The sequence below is a fragment of the Engraulis encrasicolus genome, chromosome 14 (assembly GCF_034702125.1).
Source record: "Engraulis encrasicolus isolate BLACKSEA-1 chromosome 14, IST_EnEncr_1.0, whole genome shotgun sequence".
NCBI lineage: Eukaryota > Metazoa > Chordata > Actinopteri > Clupeiformes > Engraulidae > Engraulis > Engraulis encrasicolus.
The window spans coordinates 55428433-55450108 of record NC_085870.1 but is presented as its reverse complement, the minus strand read 5'-3'; the positions used below and the strand labels follow the sequence as shown (position 1 = coordinate 55450108).

Sequence of the window (21676 nt, the reverse complement as noted above, 5' to 3'; positions counted from 1 at the left end):
GGTTGTTGTCTTTGCACCATCTGGCCAGCAGGTCTACTTCTTCTCTGTAGTGAGTCTCATCGCCCTTGGTGATGAGGCCCACCAGTGTTGTATCATCCGCAAACTTCACTAGATGGTTAGTGCTGTGGGTCGTTGTGCAGTCGTGTGTCAGCAGCGTGAACAGCAGGGGGCTGAGAACACAACCTTGCGGAGCCCCCGTGCTCAGGGTCAGGGTGCTCAAGGTGTTGTTCCCTACCCGTACTGCTTGTGGTCTTTGCATCAGGAAGTCCAGCAGCCAGTTGCAGAGGGAGGTGCTGAAACCTAGTTTGTCCAGTTTTCTGATGAGTTGTTGTGGTATTATGGTATTGAATGCTGAACTGAAGTCAATGAACAGCATTCTCACATATGAGTCTTTATTGTCCAAGTGGGTGAGGGCTGGATGGAGGGCAGAGCAAATTGCATCCTCCGTGGATCGCTTGGCTCGGTATGCGAACTGGTAGGGGTCTAGGGTGGGGGGTGCAGTCGTTATCATTATTGGTAGTTAAAACCTCCCAAGTATCATGCTGGGGACACACGTAGCCTAAGGTGAAGGCTTGTTGACGTTAGCATCTAGTTCGATGGGTAGGGACTCTTCTACCTTTATGGTATAAACGGATTTTTAACTGTGTAGTTATTATATAATTCATCCGGTGGTCACAATATGTTCGTATGGAACCAACGTACTAAGCTTAAGAAAGGGACAAGATATTATTATAGCTAAGTGAATCTCTTTGTTGACATGCATTCACCTGGTGGTGGTGGGGGTGGTGGTGGTGGTGGGGTTGGGATAGTCATAACATTACAGCCAGATATTAAGGTCATATACTACCTCTGTCAGCATTGTTGGCACCTACAGCTAATTTTGGTAGGCACCTTGAGTAGCCTATAACAGCCAACCCATGTCCAAACCAAACAAGTATAATGCAACCAAGTCTAGTTTGAACTAATCACCTGTAACTAGTCTTCCCAGGGTTTAATTGTTCTGAAAGGGAAATAGTGTACTTTATCTAGAAAAATAGCTGCCTTATAATATTAAAATAGTCTTTGCTTTTTATTTTCCAGAATTGGCAGTAAGACCCTGTGTGAAATTGTGAAGCATTACGATGAGCATGGGGCAACTCCTCGGTTCGAAAAGAGTAAACCAAGGCAACAGTTACCAGCTCGATTTATCAGTCCGGACCGGAGGACATCTATCGGGCTGTGGATTTCATCAACAACTTTGCAGAAAACAATGCCATGATGCTGCCGGGCCGACATCCAGGCCACAAAGACTGGCATGTGAAATTGTTGCCAACACGTGTTTCCAAGGCATCAGTGTGGCGTCTGTGTGGGAAGGCAGCTAAGGGGCTTGGTATGTGTGAAACCTGATTTGGAATTCAGTGATTGAAGATGATGTGATATAAATTGTCAATAGCAATTAAAAATACTTCGAAATTAATCTTAAGCAATTTCTGCTTTTCAGATGAGCGCGCACTGTGTAAATCAAGTTTCTGGAAACTGTGGACACAGCTACTCCCGCACATTAATACATGTAGGCCCCGCACAGACCTGTGTTGGCAGTGCCAGAATAACAACGACCAGCTGCAAAGAACTGCAAACCTGCATGAACACCACAAGTCTGAATCCGCCAAGAAACAGCTCGATCATCTTGTCCTTGTGCAGGTAACCTATACCCTGTCAGCTACTGATAATAACTGTAAGTCGCTTTGGACGCATCCACTAAATGTAATGTACTGTAATCTAATGTGCAGAAGGAGAGGGATCTGTACAACAGCATGATCAGTGACTGCAGAATGACCTGCACTGACACCAAAGACATGCTTGGACCCTCCCTGCCAGCAAGCAAGCAGATCAGGATGCACTACAGTTTTGATTTTGCACAGCAGGTATTACTTAATAGACATTTATTTCAGTTTCCTTTGGCGTGATGTACTCTGTCGCAAATGCACTGTGCAACAAAGTGCATGTACCATACATCTTTATTATGAGACTGTTATGAATAAATGAATACCTACTTCACATCATCTAATTCCCTCTCTGTATCACCCTTTGTCTTTTTCAGTTACACTTTCCCTCAAATCCTCTTCAGCCTGGGCCAATGTACTTTCTGACCCCAAGGAAATGTGGCCTGTTTGGTGTGTCTTGTGAAGGTCAGCGGAAGCAAGTGAATTTCTTAATCGACGAAGGCATGTCATCAGGTAAGGGGAGCAATACAGTTATCGGCTACATGTTTTCCACTGCCTAATTGCCATGTTAATTTCATTATGGCAAAGGAGATGTTCCAATGCCTATGGTGTCTCAGTGGGTACGACAGAGCTGGTGACAGTTGCTCACGCACTCAGTCGCACTCAAAGACAAACCGCTCTGACTATCACATTCTGTCATACAATGTTCGCTTTCTTTCACATCTTTTGCATACAAGCTAGCAAACCCTTACTTAACTCTCTCTCTCTCTCTCTCTCTCTCTCTCTCTCTCTCTCTCTCTCTCTCTCTCTCTCTCTCTCTCTCTCTCTCTCTCTCTCTCTCTCTCTCTCTCTCTCTCTCTCTCTCAGGTAAGGGAAGCAATGAAGTCATCAGCTACATGCATGCACCACTTCTTCAGCAACTATGGAGTTGGTGAAACAGCTGTGGATCTTCATTGTGACAACTGCAGTGGGCAGAATAAGAACAACTACATGCTGTGGTATGCCGCCTGGCGTGTTGGACACCACCTGCACCACACAGTCGACATCCACTTTCTTATTGCAGGGCACACCAAATTCTCTCCTGACTCTGGATTTGGATTAATCAAGCAGGCCTACATGAAGACCAGAGTGGACTCATTAGCAGACATTGCAAAGGCATTTCCATCTCTTCTACAACATTCTCTGTTCCATCTTAGTTTTTTTTTTGCTTCTTTCCTCGGTTTTTTGTGTCTTTCCTTAAGCCACTGCCTTTAACATCTCTTATGTACCCAACATCTGTTATGCACCTACATTGCTTTTAACATCCTTTTGAAACATCTTTAACAGTTCTCCTACATCTTTTACCGCGTGTTGGACATGGCTGTCAGTGTTGCAACTGTACACTGTGCCTAGATGTCTTTGTTTATTATCTAAAAATGCCTTGTTACCCTTCATGTTACTTCTCCTGTTACCTATTACAACTGTACACTGCGTCATACCCTAACATTTTCTCTTTGTTAGTCGCTTTGGTCAAAGGCGTCTGCTAAATGCTATGTAATGTAATGTAATATCAGTGAGTCATTCAACTTTTTGTCTTCTTTATTTTTTTCTGTCCTTGTATATTTCAGGTCGTGGAAAACAGTTCTCCCGAGAGCCACTTTAATATCGCCCAGCTTGTTGGAAAGGCAGACAGCACAGTGTTGGTGAACGCATTTGACTGGCAGCAACATCTGAGCCCCTACGTCCGTAGACAAATCAAGAGTTATCAGCACTTCAGGTATATTAACTTTCAGATTTTGTAAATAAAGCATAATTTGATTAACATGACTGTTTTCCACACAATGGTACGCCACATTTAGCATGTCTCTTTATGTGGTCATTCTGCCACAGCTTTGATGCCGGGAAACCAGGTGTGGTGCTCGCAAGCACCCATCGTGATGCTGAACCTGTGAGCCATCAGCTACTTCGAGACCCCGCCCTTCTTTCGCCAATGGACAGTCTTCCTCTGATGGCTCCACCTGGACTTAACAATGACCACCAGAAATATCTTTATGAAAAGATAAGGCCTTTCTGCACTGATGAGGCAAAAGACATCACATGCCCACTCCCAAGACTAAGAGAAAAGAAGAATCCTCACAAGAGGATGCGGAGGTGATGCAGAGATGCACTAAACCCTGGCACTTCACTGTCTTTATCCCCCAATGCCACTGTAGCTCTGGCATCTGCCATCTCGTGATTTAACTCTTCTGCTGCTAGGCCGATTGATTCCTCTTCTTTGGTGTCAACTGCTATACCTATCTGTAGGCTAGAGGTATTCTCTAGTGATACTGTTTTGGTCGACATATGTGTACTCATTATCAGAAGTGAGATTGCCGTCCAAGAATTCCTGACATACAGCTGGGATAGAAGATCCGTGATGAAACTCCTGTGGCAAACCCCAACTCCAATTGTCATTGTGAAACAGCACTCCACAGCATAAAAGTGAACACTGCACATTGCACACAACAAAATTGTCATTGCATTTTTTTAAATTAAAATGACTGTTTTGTGATGGATAAAAACTTGTTTCACCGCCTGTTCTTGTTTCAAAACAGTTTTTGATGTGAAAAAAAAAGAAGATTCCATCCTAACAAAATAAAAGCACTCATTTTCTAGTTCTGACCTGTCAATACCTGTCAATCTGACAGCTGGGACAGTGGGAGGGCTTAGCACAATGTCATGTTAGGTAGGAAAGCTTAGCATGATGTCATGACGGGGGAGGACTTAACAAGGGGAGGGCTTTTATACAGGTGTGAGACCCAAACAGAAACTTTCAAAGCTGAATGCTCCATTTTTTACTTTCAGGACTGAACACATTCAAATGGCCACGATTTCTTCAAATATTACCAGATTGGGTTTTGATTGGGGGGTGTCCAGGTGGAAATAATTTAGGGATTAGATAGGACAGATATTGATAAGGGGCGGGGTTATTTAGAAGGGATCAATAACGTTCATTAATTGTAACCAGAACTGAGGAAAACTAAATTGAGGGTAGACGTGTGATAGTGTGGCGAGTATTTTTAGATTAGTGAATGTAGTGTTTGTTTTATTTTGGGGACACCTCCTTTTGGCCGTTTTAGAGTTTAAGAGGGGCAGTAAATAAACAAGAGCGAAAACTGTATCTTCTGCCTCCCGTCCTCCTTCTGAAGTGGCTACTACCGCTCGGCGCTACAATACTCTCTATAGGATTTAATTCAAATCTCACACACATCTGTTTTAGCCAGGTGCAGACTCAAAATGTAAAAATTCAATGTACGGCAAGGATGAAATGCACACCGATGACTTCCCTTTTAATCCCTTTCAATTTCTAGATGTTTCGGTCCAACATGGCCCCTTCTCAGACACTATGTGGGATTTTAACATAGGGGTGTACTCACGTTTGCACCATAATTTCACAAAACTGGAAATATGTAATTTAAGTTATACACCGATCCGAGGAAATAACCGAAGTAGAACAGCCGCCACTACTGAAGTGCTTCCTGAAGAAAACTTGCATCTGGACAGTGGAGAACTCCGTAATTGTATGAGCCAATAGTTGCCAACTGGAACTAATATAAAATACATCTGTGGATGTTAAAAGAAGATCCATAACATTGAAAACGAGACATATAGGAGCTTTGAAAGTCTAAAAATCGCCGAATGACAACAATAATACAAGGCTAGCTCCGGCTTGCTAGCTAAATCCAACCATGTAATGTTGACAACAAACAATTCACACAACCATTTAACAAGCCCAAATTACTATTACTATACTATTACTAAAAAAACATTTAGCTGGTAGACCAAGGAGGGTCTTGGGGTTGAAAACAAGGCAATTTTGAACTTTGTAAGTGAAACCACAATTTATTAGCAAACTCGTTTTGGTGAGATGTAACACAAGGCTAACTATCCGACAAACAAGGCATTTTTTAACTTTTTAAATGAAAACTTTTATTAGCGAACTCGTTTTGGAGAGATGCCAGTTAGCCCACACAAAGCTAGGTCTATTCAGTATAGCTTTAAATATCCTTCTTAAATTAAATGTTTCATTAATCAGTTCATGATTTAGCTTCATCAGTCACCGGTGGCCACTGTCTGACATCGTCAATCCATGAAACTTTATTCACAATGGTCTCAGTCACCAGAATTTATTAGTGCAGCAACTATTTATAGATGACATAGCGGTTTTAACAAATTGAACAGCACTCCAGCAATGGCGCCAGCGCAAGATGGCCGCGCCCATAAATCGCTTCTCGGATCGGTGTATACTATTGTTCTTACTTTTCTGCCGTAAGCTCAAAAGATGTTCTACTACACTTACTCTATGAGAATTTTGGGAATAACTTTTGTGTTTATTAAAATATTGGGTTTTTTAAAACTTTTCAACAGGGGTGTGTACTCATTATTGCTGTGCACTGTATACGTATGATTTTCACATGAACACAGTATGATCACATTTTAACAAAGCAGTGGGATGTATGGATGAACTCTTAAACTGTTTTCTGTCTATTGTGTCATATCTACCCACTTTCAGCAAAGAATCATTCCAGGTGGTGACACCGCAAGATGGCAACTTGCGCATTGAGCGTGGAATGTCCTACTTCGATTAGATTTCACAGGAACGCGAGCGAGGGGAGAGTGAAGGCTGTGTTTCTAACCCGAGTGTTATTTTTACGCCTGTCTTTTCAAAGTGAGTGCTTTGTTCAGAGCAACCGCGTGACGGAGAGCACGTTTTTCGGCTTAATATCTGTTTTGATTATGGGGTAGAATTTCATATCAAATACAATGCTAAGAAAAGTGTGGTTATGATCTGTAGAACAAAAGATGATTTGAAAATTAAATTTCCTTCTTTCTATCAATCTGGAGAAGAGCTGGGAGCAGCTAACACAACAAAACATCTGGGGCACATCTCAACAGATACTCTAGAGGATGATGCTGACATGAGGGTCAAAGACGAGACGTGCATTTTTTTTGTTCCGCACTCATTTAACTATCAAAAAAGTAAATTAATGAATTTTGAATGTTATGCTGATAAACAGCATAGTCTGGTGTCTCATTTCAGTAACATTTAATGAAAAATAATTGTGAATGTATGTGTTAAATAATCTCATAAAGTGCAAAAACGTCATTCAGTGTAATGGTCCGAACTTAAAAATCATCAATACATCCTTGAATAATTATGCAAAATGACGAACAAAATTCTTTTTTCACTCTCTGGGCATAATTCTAGAAGTGTTCTTGTTATTGTATCAAAAGCACGTTTCATTATCATTTTGTTTTGATATTCAAATCATCTGGGGACTTTTGTCCGGATTTTCAATTCCTTAGATATCATTCAGTGTAATAAGATCAACATGGTGCTTTTAAATCATAATAAAAAGTGATAGTCACACACAATATGTGACATCATCAAAAGGAACCCTAGGGACCCCTTAAGTGATGATGCAAAGGGAGAATCTTGTTCTTCAATAGTCAAAAATTCTGTATTTTTATCTTGTGGTAACAGCGTCCACAAAAACAGATGTCATTCAGTGAAATGTCAAAAAACACTTTTATACTCAGATATTCATCCAAACAAGCATATTTTCTAAATAGACATAGTAAACATTGTGGGTCAAAGTCATCGTCTCATGTAGGTGACTAACTGTGTGCTTGTGAAAAGGTAAAAATAAGGTGAAAAGTATTTGTTCGTCCTTCAGTGTAAGAGATGTCATTCAGTGACATGCGGTGTAAGGGCCATTTCATTCAGTGTAATCAGTTCATGGTTGTATATTAAGAATCAAAACGGCAATATAAGTTGCAATATTACTCTAAGATACAATAATATGATGATACTACTTGAAATTATGACTTTTATTGTTATTTCCATTATAACCTTGTTATTGCCATGTAGCATCTATATTACTGGGTAGATTCTGGGATTTTGGAAGTTGTACATGAATTATCAGAACACCCTAAGTCACAATCCCCGAAATATGCAGGTTAACAGACAAAAAAATCTTTTTTTTGTTTTAGGCCTAAGTAGTAGCCTACCTCTAAGCTTGTGATCTTGGAAGTTCTTCAAAACACATTTTAATGCCCCAATATTAAGTAAAATACCAATTATTTGACAACATCTATTTCTGTTGTCGCTCATTCAGGACGTTGAGTACTGTAGTATGATGGTAACAATATGATAGCAATGAAAAGTAGCTGTTTATATAGGCTTTTTTGCCAAGGCATCATTCAGTGTAATAGTTGTGGTCATTCAGTGAAATGCACATTTTTATGTGAAAATAAAGTCAAATTCTTACGAAACTTATTTGTTTAGCACAACAAATGCGGGGGCATACAACAAATGAATAATTGTGCATTTTAAACTGATTTTCTCTTCAGTGGAAAAACTTCTTAAAGCCAAATGGGCTAAATGCACTCGGTGAAAGACTACAAACACTGCAAAAACTATTTGCAAATGCCTTTCACTAGAAATTTTAGGTTTGATGAAGACCTTAAATATAGGCCTTTACTATGGTATGTAGCTTATTTCAGTTTTTTAACGTCATCTATATGTTTTTGGCATTATTAACAGTTTAACACCGTATTACACTGAATGACATTTTATGGGTGAAAATGGGGTAAAATGCATGTTCCTTACTATTTTCTGAACAGAAAATAATAAACTTAATCACTCTACACTCCAATGTACCCAAAAAAGTTGAAGAACGGTGTCAGGGAACAGTTTTATTTTTTGGAGTCCTGAAAACCCTGTTTCGTCTTTGACCCATGAGCAGACAGAGGACAGTGCTATATGTCCAAGCTAAAGTGCTGGTTAGAAAATTACATCACTACACTTACAGATGTTAAAGTTAACCTGTTTCGAACTTACAGCTCCTCTCTGGGTTAGATACAAGAAGGAGAGCCTGCTCAAGCTGAAAGTAGCTTATAATGACTGTCTTAGGATTCTCCTGAAGAAACCAAGGAGTACCAGGGCAAGCCAGCTGTTCTGCAGGCTGGGTTTAACTACTTTTATGGCTTTGGTGAGAAATCTCACTTTTAAGTTTATGAACAGGCTGGACCGATCCACAAATGAGCTTATGATAGTAGATCCAAGTCGTAGCTCTGTGAGGTAGAGGTCTAAAATATCGGAACACTGGTATGTGTGCCTTCACTAGCTTTCTTTTTTGTGGTTGTTGTTGTTTAAAATGTGTATATATAAATGTGTGACATATTTCTTATTGATCTGTACTGTACAGTCCCAGGAAAAAGTTTGTACACCCTTTGAAATTTGTTACCTTTCTGTCAAAATTGGTCATAAAAAATGGTCTGATCTTCCCGGAAATCACAAGAAGGAACAACCAGAGTCTGCTTTAACTAATTCAACCCAAACATTTACAAGTTTTCATATTTTCATTGGCCATAAGATGTAAACATTCACAGGACAGCAAGGCATAAGTAAGTTCACCCTTGCATTCAATAGGTTTTAACCCTAAATTAGTCGCAATAACCTCAACCAGATGTTTCCTGTAGTTGCAGTTCAGATTAACAAAACAATCTGGATGTATCTGGTCTCCCTCTTCTTTAGAAAACTGCCTCTCATCAGCAAGGTTTGTGGGATGTCTGGAGTGCATAGCTTTCTTGACTTCATGCCATATAATCTCAATTGTTTTTTGTCAGGGCTTTGACTGGGCTATTTCAGAATGTGTATTTCATTATTATGAAGCCATTCTAAAGTCGATTTGCTTCTAAAGTATGGGTTGTTGTCACATTTCAGCACCCATCCTCTTGTGTGCTTCAACTGTGTGACAGACTACCTCACTTTTTTCTGTAAAATATCTCGATAAACTTCTGAGTTCATTGTTCCACTGATAATAGCAAACTGAAAAGGGCCTGAGGCAGCAAGGTAGCCGCATATAATGATGCTCCCGCCACCATACTCAGAAGAGGAGATGATGTTTTGGTGAAGGTGTGGTTCTCCAGTTCTCCTCCAAACATGACATTGTGTGTTCCCCTGAACAATTAAACTTTGGTTTCAACGTTGGTCTACAGAATATTTTGCAGTAATTCTATGAAGCATATAAATGCTTTTTCGCAAACCTCAAAGGTGCAGCAATATTTTTTGGACAGAAACCCCATTAATTTTAGATTGGCAGAATGAATCCCATTTTTAGCTATTCTTGGTTACATCTCCTCTTCTGAGTATGGTGGTGGGAGCATCATTATATGCGGCTACCTTGCTGCCTCAGACCCTTGACAGTTTGCTATTATCAGTGGAACAATGAACTCAAGTTTATTGTGATATTTTACAGAAAAAACGTGAGGAAGTCAGTTGAAGCACACAAGAGTATGGATCCTGAAATGTGACAACACCCCATACTTTAGAAGCAAATCAACTTTAGAATGGCTTCATAATAATGAAATACACATTCTGAAAAAGCCCAGTCAAAGCCCTGACAAAAAACAATTGAGATTATATGGCATGAAGTCAAGAAAGCTATGCACTCCAGACATCCCACAAACCTTGCTGGCGAGAGGCAGTTCTCTAAAGAAGAGGGAGACAAGATACAAACAGATTGTTTTGTTAGTCTGATCTGCAACTACAGGACAAGTCTGGTTGATGATATTGCAACTAACTGAGGGTTAAAACCTACTTAATGCAAGGGTGTACTTACTTATGCCCTGCTCTCCTGTGAATGTTATGGCCTTATGACCAATAAAAATATAATATGTACATTTTTGGGTGGGATTTATTAAAGCAGACTCTGATTGTTCCTTCTTGAGATTTACAGGAAGATCAGACCATGTTTTATGATCAATTTTGACAGAAATGTAAGAAATGTCAAAGGGTGTACAAACTTTTTCCTGGGACTGTATTGTGTATTCAATAAACCTTTTTTAATTATTTATTTTCTTCAAATGCTACTATTACTATGTCAGAACGCTATAAAGAAATTTTAGAAAAAGCACAACAAAATACCTCTTCTTAATGTATGTTCTCTACAAGTCTTCTGTTGTCCAGTCTTGCACTTTAAATGTCTGTATGAGCAATGTCTATGTCCATACTGTCTTATGTCCATGTATGAGTACTGTCTATGTCTATACTGTCTATGTCCTTACCTAGATTAGTCTATGTCTGCATGGGAGAGCAAGAAACGCAATTTCAAATTCTTTGTATGACCAGTGCATGTAAAGAAATTGACAATAAAACTTGACTTGACTTGACTTGACTTGTATTGTCTCTTGTGGGCCTTGAGCCTGTAATAAAAGGTTATATATAGATGTGGGCAGTCATGGCTAAATGGCTAAGGATGTGGTCTTATGTAATGGAGGCCAACTAGCACTTAAGATCAGAAGGTTGCTAACACAAGTCCCACCCTTACCTCTCCCTACACCTTCCATGCATGGCTGGAGTGCCCTTGAGCAAGGCACCTGACCTCAAACTGCTCCAGCAACTGTAACCAATACCCTAATAACTGTCACAACCCTGTCCTGACCTGCACTGCAATCCGACATGCAAAGTTGGCCTTGCGTATTCTGGGCCACATTCTCCCTGTGCTGCTGCCATCTGGTGGCCGTATTTCGGACCTACACCACAACACCAGCAACCAGTCACCAACCATGGCCTGGCTGCAGCTGCTTCCCATTTGCTAATCATCCTGTTTTAAAACCAAGCCAAGGACTATTGTCAGTGCAAGATTGTTTGCCTACAGCTCCGGACATTCTCTGCTCTTGCTCATGCCCTGCCAAGTTCTCTGTTTGTGCTCTGATTCCACATGAGTTTTTGTCAAAGACTTTGCACCTTTTTTTAATTTTTTTTGGACATTATTCTGTGACTCTGATCTGCTTTTTGGATGTGTTTTTGGACTTTTTGCCATACCTGAGCCTTTTGAGTTTTTGCCTGTGATATTGCCACGTGAGGTTTGTCTCTGTTTTTGTCCTGTTTTTGGACATTTTGGGATTTTTTTTTTGCCATTTTCCCTTTTCTGTGTTTTTTCAAATTTTTCGCTACCTTTTTGCCACGTGTGCCTACACTGTTTTGAAGATTTTTGTGTTTGCATAAATATTTTTGCCTACCTGTGCTCTGAACTCTGACCAATTTTTGACTACGTTTTTGCCTACGCCCCTTGTGCCGTTGCCTGTGAATTGCCTGTCTCGACCCATGCCTGTCCTTGACATTGAAATGCCTCACTCCTGCCTGCACCTTTGCCCTGAAATAATTACAATTTTGATTGACATTTGTGTTTCCTGTCTGCTCCTGGGTTCCCTAGCGCTCTTTGGCCACACGGCCTTGACAAATAACTTTAGATAAAAGTGTCAATTAAGTGTTAAGTAATGTATTGTGTCTGTGTATATACACAAGATCATTGGGTAGTTACATTTTAAATTCAAACCCCTACTGACTGACTCCACAATCTAGCTGACGTTTTTGGGTATACCCACTTTCAGCGCTCGAAATTAACGGTGTCCCGACGTCCCGGGGACCATAAAAAATGTTGTGGGGACACAAAGTTATCATTTCTGGGACAATGCCGGGACCGTCCAAAAATATAAATGAAAAGATTCAAAAAGTAGGCTATTATATTTGCAAAGCCATCACACTGGGACATTAGCCTAACTCAACACCAACCATCAGCGAAAATAGCAACAGAAAACTTATAAACGCCCGCATTGTGTTCTAGAATGTTGATTAAGATTTCGCAGCTGCGACTGCAAGCGCGTGTTTCTTCGGACTGCTGCTGAGAGGTTGTCCCGTTGGTTATGCCATTTCACCCTGAACTAGAAATGCTCTCAGAGAAAACGGGCTCTGGATTGTTGATTTTTTAAGCCAACAAGGATATATTCCAGTAGACATGGTTAAGCTGTGAGAGGAATGGAGTTCGGTTTTGCTAATATTTCAGGTAAGCAAAGCAACAGCCCCAAACAATGCGCAGTTGTCTGTGGCCACCTGTCGCGTGCTATCTGCCCAAAACACCAGAAACGCGAGCTGGCTCTAAAGTAGATTAACCCTCATTCATACATATCAGAAACTGCCTGTAAATTACTTTCCATTAACAAATAGTTAGGGAAACGGCAAGCAAGCTAACAGAGGTAGTTGTTAGCCAAGAACGTCAAGCAGTTTCATTCAAATGTGGCTGGAAATGAAGGCGCTATATTCTGAACATTGTCATACAAACGCAGTTATTTAATTAATGTTGAAGTATCCGTGTTATTGTTTCTGTGCTGGTAAAAGCAGAAATGCCTATTAGCCAAGGTCTAATTGAAAAGGGAAAAAGTCCACCTTGACTTCATTGATTACAAGCACGAAGAACGCGCTTCAATTTTACAGCATTGCCAGCGCATTTCTCTCCAATCCCTCTCTTTCTCCCCCTCCCCTCCCTCTCCATGCTAGCCTATCCCCCTCTCTTTCTCGAAAGTGAGGTAGGCCTAAGTGTGCGGTCGTAGTTTTTTCTCTTGTGCATTTATTTTTAGGTTAACTTATCAAATTGTCTTGATGTCAATGTCAAGTGAATTTAAAGCGGAAAGGAAACGTCTTGCAATGCGTTGTCATACTCCTAATGCGGCCCCAAAACCTACCGCATCTTCTTCCACCTAGCCTGATTATCATCGACTTCCACATCTCTTCGAGACTGGCTGAAGCTGTTGCATCACTAGGAGGGCACGGCCTGGCTATCTTCCACCGGCATGCCCATCACAACCAGTGGCCAAAGTCAGACTAGGTTAGACTATTGCCACTTTTTAACTAAAGCTAAACAGACACTGAATTGTTATTGATATGTAGTAGACTAAATGAAAGCTGTTTTTTTCTGTAGGCTAAATAGGCTACAACAGAGTAACAGGCTGGCTGCAATAGAGTCTACAATAGCCTACATGATGGGTAGGCTATATTGGTGCATAAAGCAATCAGTTTGACAAATATAATGTCATTGAATGCAGATTTCCTCATATCACCATGCTCATATATTCTTGAAAAACGAAATGTGCACGGTTACGCATTTTTCTATATAAGGCACAGATGTTCATGATTTAACACACCCTAATTTTTTCTTAAAGACCTGAATTCACAGTTGCACTGCAAAAAAAAAAAAAAAACATAATCACACATGAAATTGAACGTGGACATAATTTACCACTTATTTAGGCGCGAAAAAAATGGGGACACTTCTGGTTACATTCGGGACAATACAAAGTGGAATCCGGGACCATTGCGGGACACAAAGGAAAAAAGTTAATTTCGAGCCCTGCCCACTTTGCCTGCGCACACTCTCTGCTCTTTTGCAGACTAAAGTATGCTGGCATTGACGCCCCCACCTCCTCCCCTTCAGCCTCCATTGCTGGTTGGTCCCTGTCCTGTGAGGAGGTGATGCAGTGGGTGTCTGCTTCAACCGTGGTACCTTCTCTACAGCCTTCGCCACTGTCACCAGTTTTTCTCCATCCTGTGAAGGAAGGTAGGCTCTAGCCCCTTGCCTCATCAAGCTCACCAGCCTGCTCTGCTCCTGGTGCAACCAATGTTCAGTACTTTTTCCTTTCCAAATCTGAAATGGAGTTAATTTTAACTCTTAGTTGAGTAGAGTAGAGTTAAAATAGATGGTTTTTTTAACTGTGTACAGTATACACCCAAGCCAGTTGTGTTGCCTCTCTTCCTCATCTGCTCCTCCAATTACATTAATACGCATGGAATACATTATGTAAATTATAATAATACAGTTGTTGTGTCCTCCTGAACTGTTGCATGTTACCATTAGAATTAAAATAGTGAATTATACAAGTGAATAAACATGAAAAGTGGATACAAGGTTTCTGCCTGACAGCGATGATATTGATTTTTTTGAAAGTAAGAAATTCTTGCTTTTAAATAACAAACATCCAAACTTATTTCTGAATCATATTATATATTTCAGTTAATATGTGTGTCCCTTACCAGTGCAGTTTATGGAGTAGCTGTTTGTATTTTCATTTCAATTTTTAGATTTAACTAGACTGCCTGTGCAGTCGCCTTCGACTGCTTAAGGTATATCCCCGAAACGCGACGCTTCCAGTCCCCAATCATTCCTACCACTCCCGTCCACCTTTTCATGAACGTTTATGATAAATACAAAATATAAAATAAATATATTTAATATCTATACATAGATCAATGACGTGCATAGGCTTAAAACCAAATGACTATTGTGAAAATGAAGGAAAAAATGGGGCAAATGGTAACACTGTTTTAATGGTTCACTATTACAGTGGATATACCACATTAGGTACAGTGTAATAACCAGTGTAACAATATTTAATACCACGTCATACCAGTGTGACACCATGTACCAATTTTGTACTTATATCATGTAGGCTATTTGTGTGTAAGTGGTATTACATGGTATTGCATATTTGTACACTGGTATTACACTAGTATTACATGGTATTACATATTGTTACACTGGTTATTACACTGTACCTGGTATTGCCTATTTTTACACTGGTATTACACAAGTATTACATGGTATTAAATATTGTTACACTGGTTATTACACTGTAGGCCTACCTGATATGGTAGATTCACTGAAATGGTGAACCATTAAATTAAGGAGTTACCGGGCAAATCAATCCACCCAGTCAGAAGTTATGGGCCAAATAAAAATTCCACCATTTTGAAAGTGTTGACCTCCAAACTCGAATCAGTTCATGAACCTACCCTGCAGCATTCACACACCAAATCTGGGACAAATCCATCAACCCGGTCAGAAGTAATGGGCCAAACAAAAATTCGGCCATCTTGAAATTGTTGACCTCCAAACTCGAATCAGTTCATGAACCTACCCTAGAACATTCACACACCAAATCTGGGACAAATCCATCCACCCGGTCAGAAGTAATGGGCCAAACAAAAATTCGGCCATCTTGAATTCGGCCATCTTGAATTCGGCCATCTTGAAAGTGTTAACCTCCAAACTGTAATCAGTTCATGAACCCACCCTAGAGCATTCACACACCAAATCTGGGACAAATCCATACACCCGGTCAGAAGTAATGGGCCAAACAAAAATTCGGCCATCTTGAATTCGGCCATCTTGCAATTGTTGACCTCCAAACTCGAATCAGTTCATGAACCTACCCTAGAACATTCACACACCAAATCTGGGACAAATCCATCCACCCGGTCAGAAGTTATGGACCAAACAAAAATTCGGCCATCTTGAATTCGGCCATCTTGAAAGTGTTAACCTCCAAACTCTAATCAGTTCATGAACCCACCCTAGAGTATTCACACACCAAATCTGGGACAAATCCATCCACCCGGTCAGAAGTAATGGGCCAAACAAAAATTCGGCCATCTTGAATTCGGCCATCTTGAAATTGTTGACCTCCAAACTCGAATCAGTTCATGAACCTGCCCTAGAGCATTCACACACCAAATCTGGGACAAATCCAAACATCCGTTCAAAAGTTATCGCGTTAACACGAAAGACCTTACGCGGCGGCGGCGGACGCGGCGGCGGCGGACGCGGCGGCGGCGGCGGCGGTGCACGCAAAACCATTACATCCCCGACGCTCCGCGTTTCGGGGATATAATTAAGTTTTTGGGGGGAGGAAGCATTTGGGGGGGAAAAGACGCTGCTTATCAATTGATCGTAAGTCGATTGATAAGATCAATTAACTAACAATTCATGAATTAATCAATGATTTAAATCGCTACTTACCAGTGTAATTTATGGAGTAGTTGTTTGTGTCGAGGAACTTTTTAACCACCTCGGAGCTGGACAGGATGTGGTGCTGGGTGATGAAGTTCAGGTAGCTCTGCAGTCCTTTCTGACGCTCCGCTATAAACTCCCGGTCCATGTTGCCGATAAGCTTCTTAGGGGGCAAAGGTAAGCTGACCCCAGAGATCTGACCAGAAAGAAAAAAATAGGGTAATACTTTATTTGACGCCGGCGTCATAATGTTTATGACTTGTCTATGACTGCGTCGTGACACTGTTTTGACACCTATGACACTGCTCTGCTATGAACTCCAGGTCCATGTTGCCAATCCACTTGTTAGGGGGCAAAGGTGAAAAAAGCTGACCCCCAGAGATCTAACAAGAAAGACAAATAGGATAACACTTCACTGGACGTCGGCATCATATCAGGTATGATATGACCGTGTCATAACAGTGTCGTAACGCAGTCATGGACGTGTCCTCAACATTATGTCCATGTCAAAAAGATCTTATGACTGTTGCCATTAAGTGACATTCGTTATGGTACTGACAGCTCAGACAATTACAACTTTTTGACTCGTCCATGACACTGTTTTGACACAGTCATGTTAAGCTGACCCTTGAGATCCACCAGAAGTTAAAAAAAAGATATATTTATTCAGATTTTCATGCTGTAACAACTAATGGTGGGCAATATATATCGTCTGCAAAATGATCGCGAATGTTATTTTCACGATGAGTAATTTTGCAATATCGAGATATTTTTATGAAGACGCTAAAATCAACAAAGCGCCGTGACAGGACTCGTCCACATAGTGTGGTATGAATTGTCTGAATAATAGTCAAGTGCATTTATGACTTAACCCCAAAAAAATTCTAACAAAAGGTTTCTCAGTGGTTTACAGTACAGTCCCTCCAGTTTTTCGCGATTCAGCGATCGCGTGGATTCATGCAAATTCAATGATATTCCGCATAATTTCACGATGCCACGTAACTCCTGTAAAGCCGCATTTTTCCCGCAAAATTTCCCCTTTGTCCCCTTCAACATTCTGTGGAGTTTATTGATTTATATTTTCGTCAAAAAAATAAAAATGTGACTACAATACCACTGGAGACGAAAACCAATAGGAAGCATTTTTGTTAATATGTCACTGAAACATTGAAAAATAATTGCCTGCTATTTCGCAAGTCGCGACCCTCATCTCAGCTGCTCCGCGTCTCTCTCCTCCCCTCCCTCACACATACACGCAGGCGTCGGTGCTGCACACCTGTGACCTTTTTTTAACAGCAGTAGCCTACTTTTCAGTGCAATCATGGCTGGAAAAAGTATTGTTGCCCATTTATCCATGACGAAGAAGTGTATGCAGTCATGAAATAGTGGCGGTGCTGTCGCACAGTAGCAAACATCTTACGTTACATTTTTGCGCAACTTCTCCACTCTCCCCTGTCGCTTTCATGAGCATGCTACCCGACGGTCGTTGTCTGATCTTTTTTCAATGTTCGCTAATGTTTGTAATTTAAGGGTCTATGTCTATGCGTAGGCACAAGCCTTCTGATAACAATCACTGTAGTGCCGATCGCAAAGGATTCGGAAGTGTGGAGTTTTGCAACTTGTTTCAGTCAAGGACACCGAGATAGGAAGTGAACGGCCCTTCCACGCTTTCACTGTGTTATTGCAATTAAGTCTTGCGAATCCATGCAACCATGCACACAACCATGTCAACGAGAGCGTGTAGCCTATGCCATAACAACTTTGCATCAAGCAAATAATATGCAACAGCTTGCAATACGAGAGAGAGAGAGAGAGAGAGAGAGACGCGTCTTTCAACAGGTGACATTGTAACGCTTGCATACAACCTGGCAACTGTACCCCGCGACGCTCTTCATTAGCCTACTGGTAGGCTATACCCACAAGTATTTTTTCATAACGCGCAGTCCCGTTTTCCCCCGAAGTCGTTCTAAAATATCGACAGAGATTAGTGTCGCGGCCTTGATCTTTTTTACACATTGGATTTTATATATTTTATTACATCACATATTTTATTATTGTCAATATTTTATTATTCTATAATATAGGAAGTGTGTTTCTGAATCTCTCTCTCTCTTTTGTCTTAAGCCTGCTTAGACTGATTGTGGTTTTCAGTTACCAAAAAAATCCAGAAAGGGGTGCAAAATCTTTGCAAAAAATGAGAAAATGCCGCAAAATCTTTGCAAAAAAATGAGAAAATGCCGCCACAAAATCAGACATTTTGACCGCAAAAATCACAAAATCCCAGTGCAAAATCCTGGAGGGACTGACAGTAGTATCAGATGTAGTTAACAACATGCTAAAAGTCTACCAAAATGTGACCTCAGGAAAGGCCTCATTTTCAAGATGGCCGCCACTGGGGCCTTAAATTCACTATTACCTTAAAATTGCATTGCAATGATTAGGAATAGTTATTTATGATGTATGTTTTGACCATGTAATGTTGTAGCTCAGCACTAATCATCTAGTTGTCTGCACCTGTCCTTACCTACACCCCTAACAAATGCACTACTCTGTTCTTTTGTGTTACTGCCCTAAAGAAGGCACTCATGCCGCTACGCGTGGGCCTTGTTTTTAATATGTCCATGTAGGACCTGTCATATTAATAAAGACATTTTAATTTGGAGTGCCTTAGTCAGAGAATTTATTCTCATTTTTTGACCATATAATGTTGTAATTAGAATAATTTCTTGATATTGAATGGTTATAAGTGAGGTTTGATGTTTAAACAATCCATTACAACTGTACTGTAATATTAGTCAAATTTGGGCTACCATGTGTAGACTAAGTAGGCCTCCAGCTATCCTCTTCTTTGTAGGCTATGTATTTCAGTTTTGTTGTTCATGGTCATGTCAACATGCACTGTGACTACAGAAGCAGATCATGATACTCTCCATAGGATTTCATTCAAAACTCACACCCATCTATTTTAGCTAGGTGAAGACTCAAAATGTACAATTTCAATGTACTGAAAGGTTGAAACACACAACGTCCTGACCTCCCTTTTAATCCCTTTTCATTTCGAAATGAAAAAGGAATGTAGTTGCTGCCAAAGGGGGTTCTACAAAGTATTAAGCAAAGGCTGTGAATACTTTTGTAAATATGATTTCTTTGTTTTTAATTTTTATAAATTTTCAAATCTGTCAAGACAACTTGTTTTTCACATGGTCATAATGGAATAATTTGTGTAGAATTTTGACGACAGAGATTCATTTGTAGCATTTGGAATAAGGCTGTAAGATAATAAAATGTGAAAAAAGTGATTGACTGTAAATCTTCATCTCTTTGATTCATTACAAGCACTGTGCCATGGAAGGTTTTCTGTCCAGTGGGGTGTTTTCTAGGAGTTTAAGGTTGTACAGTAAATGGTAAACCAAACATTTACTTTTTTAAACAAAATCAGGTAAACAAAACCTGCCCGCCTTGTTCATGCATTTCATAACACCTTGTTCTATTCGTTTTTTGAGTCCAATTATTCTTTGGTAGTCACTACCAATAGAAATTACTCACTTGGGTTACTTTATTCCCCGACCTTCCATAGAGAAATAATGACTTCAGTTGCTCTGGTAGCGTTGGACACCTTTGGTGTACACACGCAATTAGACAGTTCTGTTAAACGGTTTTGCTTTTCTATCACGATTTCTTTCTCCTGACATTGCCAATCGGCCAGGCCTTATACAAAGTGAATTAGAAACTGAGCTGCTCAGTTTCATTGTCATCTATTTTAATAACATAATGAAACTGTTCATACAATTGGGTAACAGAATGGTACATGCCATAGTAGTCATATCTCCCACAGCAGACTTGTAGGTGGACAAAATAGCCTTTAAATATCCAAAATATGTGTAATAACAACTTCTGATCACACTAGAACTGCCATAAATGGACTCAGGATCCTCAATAACCTCAAAATTGACACCATTTTTGTGAAAATAGGATCTTTATTGCTGCATTTATGGTTGCAATACGTATCCTGGCCGAGGTGAAAAAGCGCCCCCTGGAGGCGGGGGGGATAAAGGGGTCATAACATTTGAAACCCATCATTACCTTCGCCGACTTTGTCGCGAAGGTTATGTTTTGACCGCTGTGTATTTATTTACTTATTTGTGAATATGTTTGTTTGTTTGTTTGTACTTCGTATAACTCAGACAGAACTGAGCCGATTTTTATGAAATTTAGTGGGATGATTGGTCATGACCCAAGGAACAATCGATTACTTTTTGGGAGTGATTGGGTCAAAGGTCAAGGTCACGAAAAGGTCAAAAACTTAAATTTGCGATATCTCGGTTAATTGGCATCCGATTTGCCTGAAACCAGTGCCTAGATGTGCAGAATTCAATTCCCGATCTTGTGATGTGCCACACGTCATGGTGGTGTCCATACGTTTTTTAGCGGTTGGGGTTCAACGGTCAGTGGGGTCAAGACCTTGCGAAATGCACGTTTCTCATTTTAACTCGGTCAATTCTGGACCGATTTTTATGAAAATTACATAATTTCAGAAATGTGTCCACCACAATCTCCATACTAGACTAAATGTAATGGACACTCTGTCGAGCGCATACCTTCACCAACGACACTTTATTTGAAACTAACACCAAAATTTGGAGAATGTTGTGCCCCACACTCTGAAGATGGCCAGAAAAAAATAAGTGGCGTAGGCGAAGGTTTGCGCTCTACCGAGTGCCCGTTCTAGTTATTTGTATGCTGTCGTTCCGTCCAGAGGACACCACGGTTTCGGAACGCATCTCTGCCTGCCTCACCGACTTGTCAACATGGATGAAGGACCACCACCTACAGCTGAACCTGGCCAAGACAGAGCTCCTGGTGATCCCAGCTAAAGAGCCGCTCAGTCACAACATCAACCGCGTCATGATTGATGATGAGCTGTCATGCTCCAACTACATCAACTCGGTCACCCGGACCTGTCGAGTCCAGATGTCCAACGTACGGAATATCAGACCTGTGCTGACACAATATTCTACACAACGACTGGTCCAGGCCACGGTCCTGTCCCGCGTTGACTACTGCAACTCACTCATGACAGGTCTACCTGCTTGTGCGCTAAAGCCTCTGCAGATGATCCAGAATGCGGCGGCACGGCTGATATTCAATCAACCCAAAAGGACCCATGTTACTCCTCTATTTATTGAGTTGCACTGGTTACCGATCGCCGCCCGGATCAAGCACAAGGCACTGACCCTTGCCTACAAAACCATCACAGGAACGGCCCCAGCTTATCTGAAGGACCTACTAACCCCTTATGTTACTGGAAGAGATCTGCGCTCATCC

The 21676-nt window shown here is 40.7% G+C and overlaps 1 protein-coding gene across 6 annotated transcripts in view; it reads right to left on the bottom strand.

Annotated features, from left to right (window-relative positions):
* Window positions 1-21676, bottom strand: part of pxk (PX domain containing serine/threonine kinase) — a 157106-nt gene that overhangs the window by 111946 nt on the left and 23484 nt on the right. For all 6 annotated transcript variants that reach the window (XM_063216184.1, XM_063216185.1, XM_063216186.1 and 3 more), the window contains exon 4: window positions 16361-16547. In XM_063216184.1, the coding sequence (XP_063072254.1) occupies window positions 16361-16547 (187 nt within the window). The remainder of the gene's footprint in view (window positions 1-16360; window positions 16548-21676) is intronic.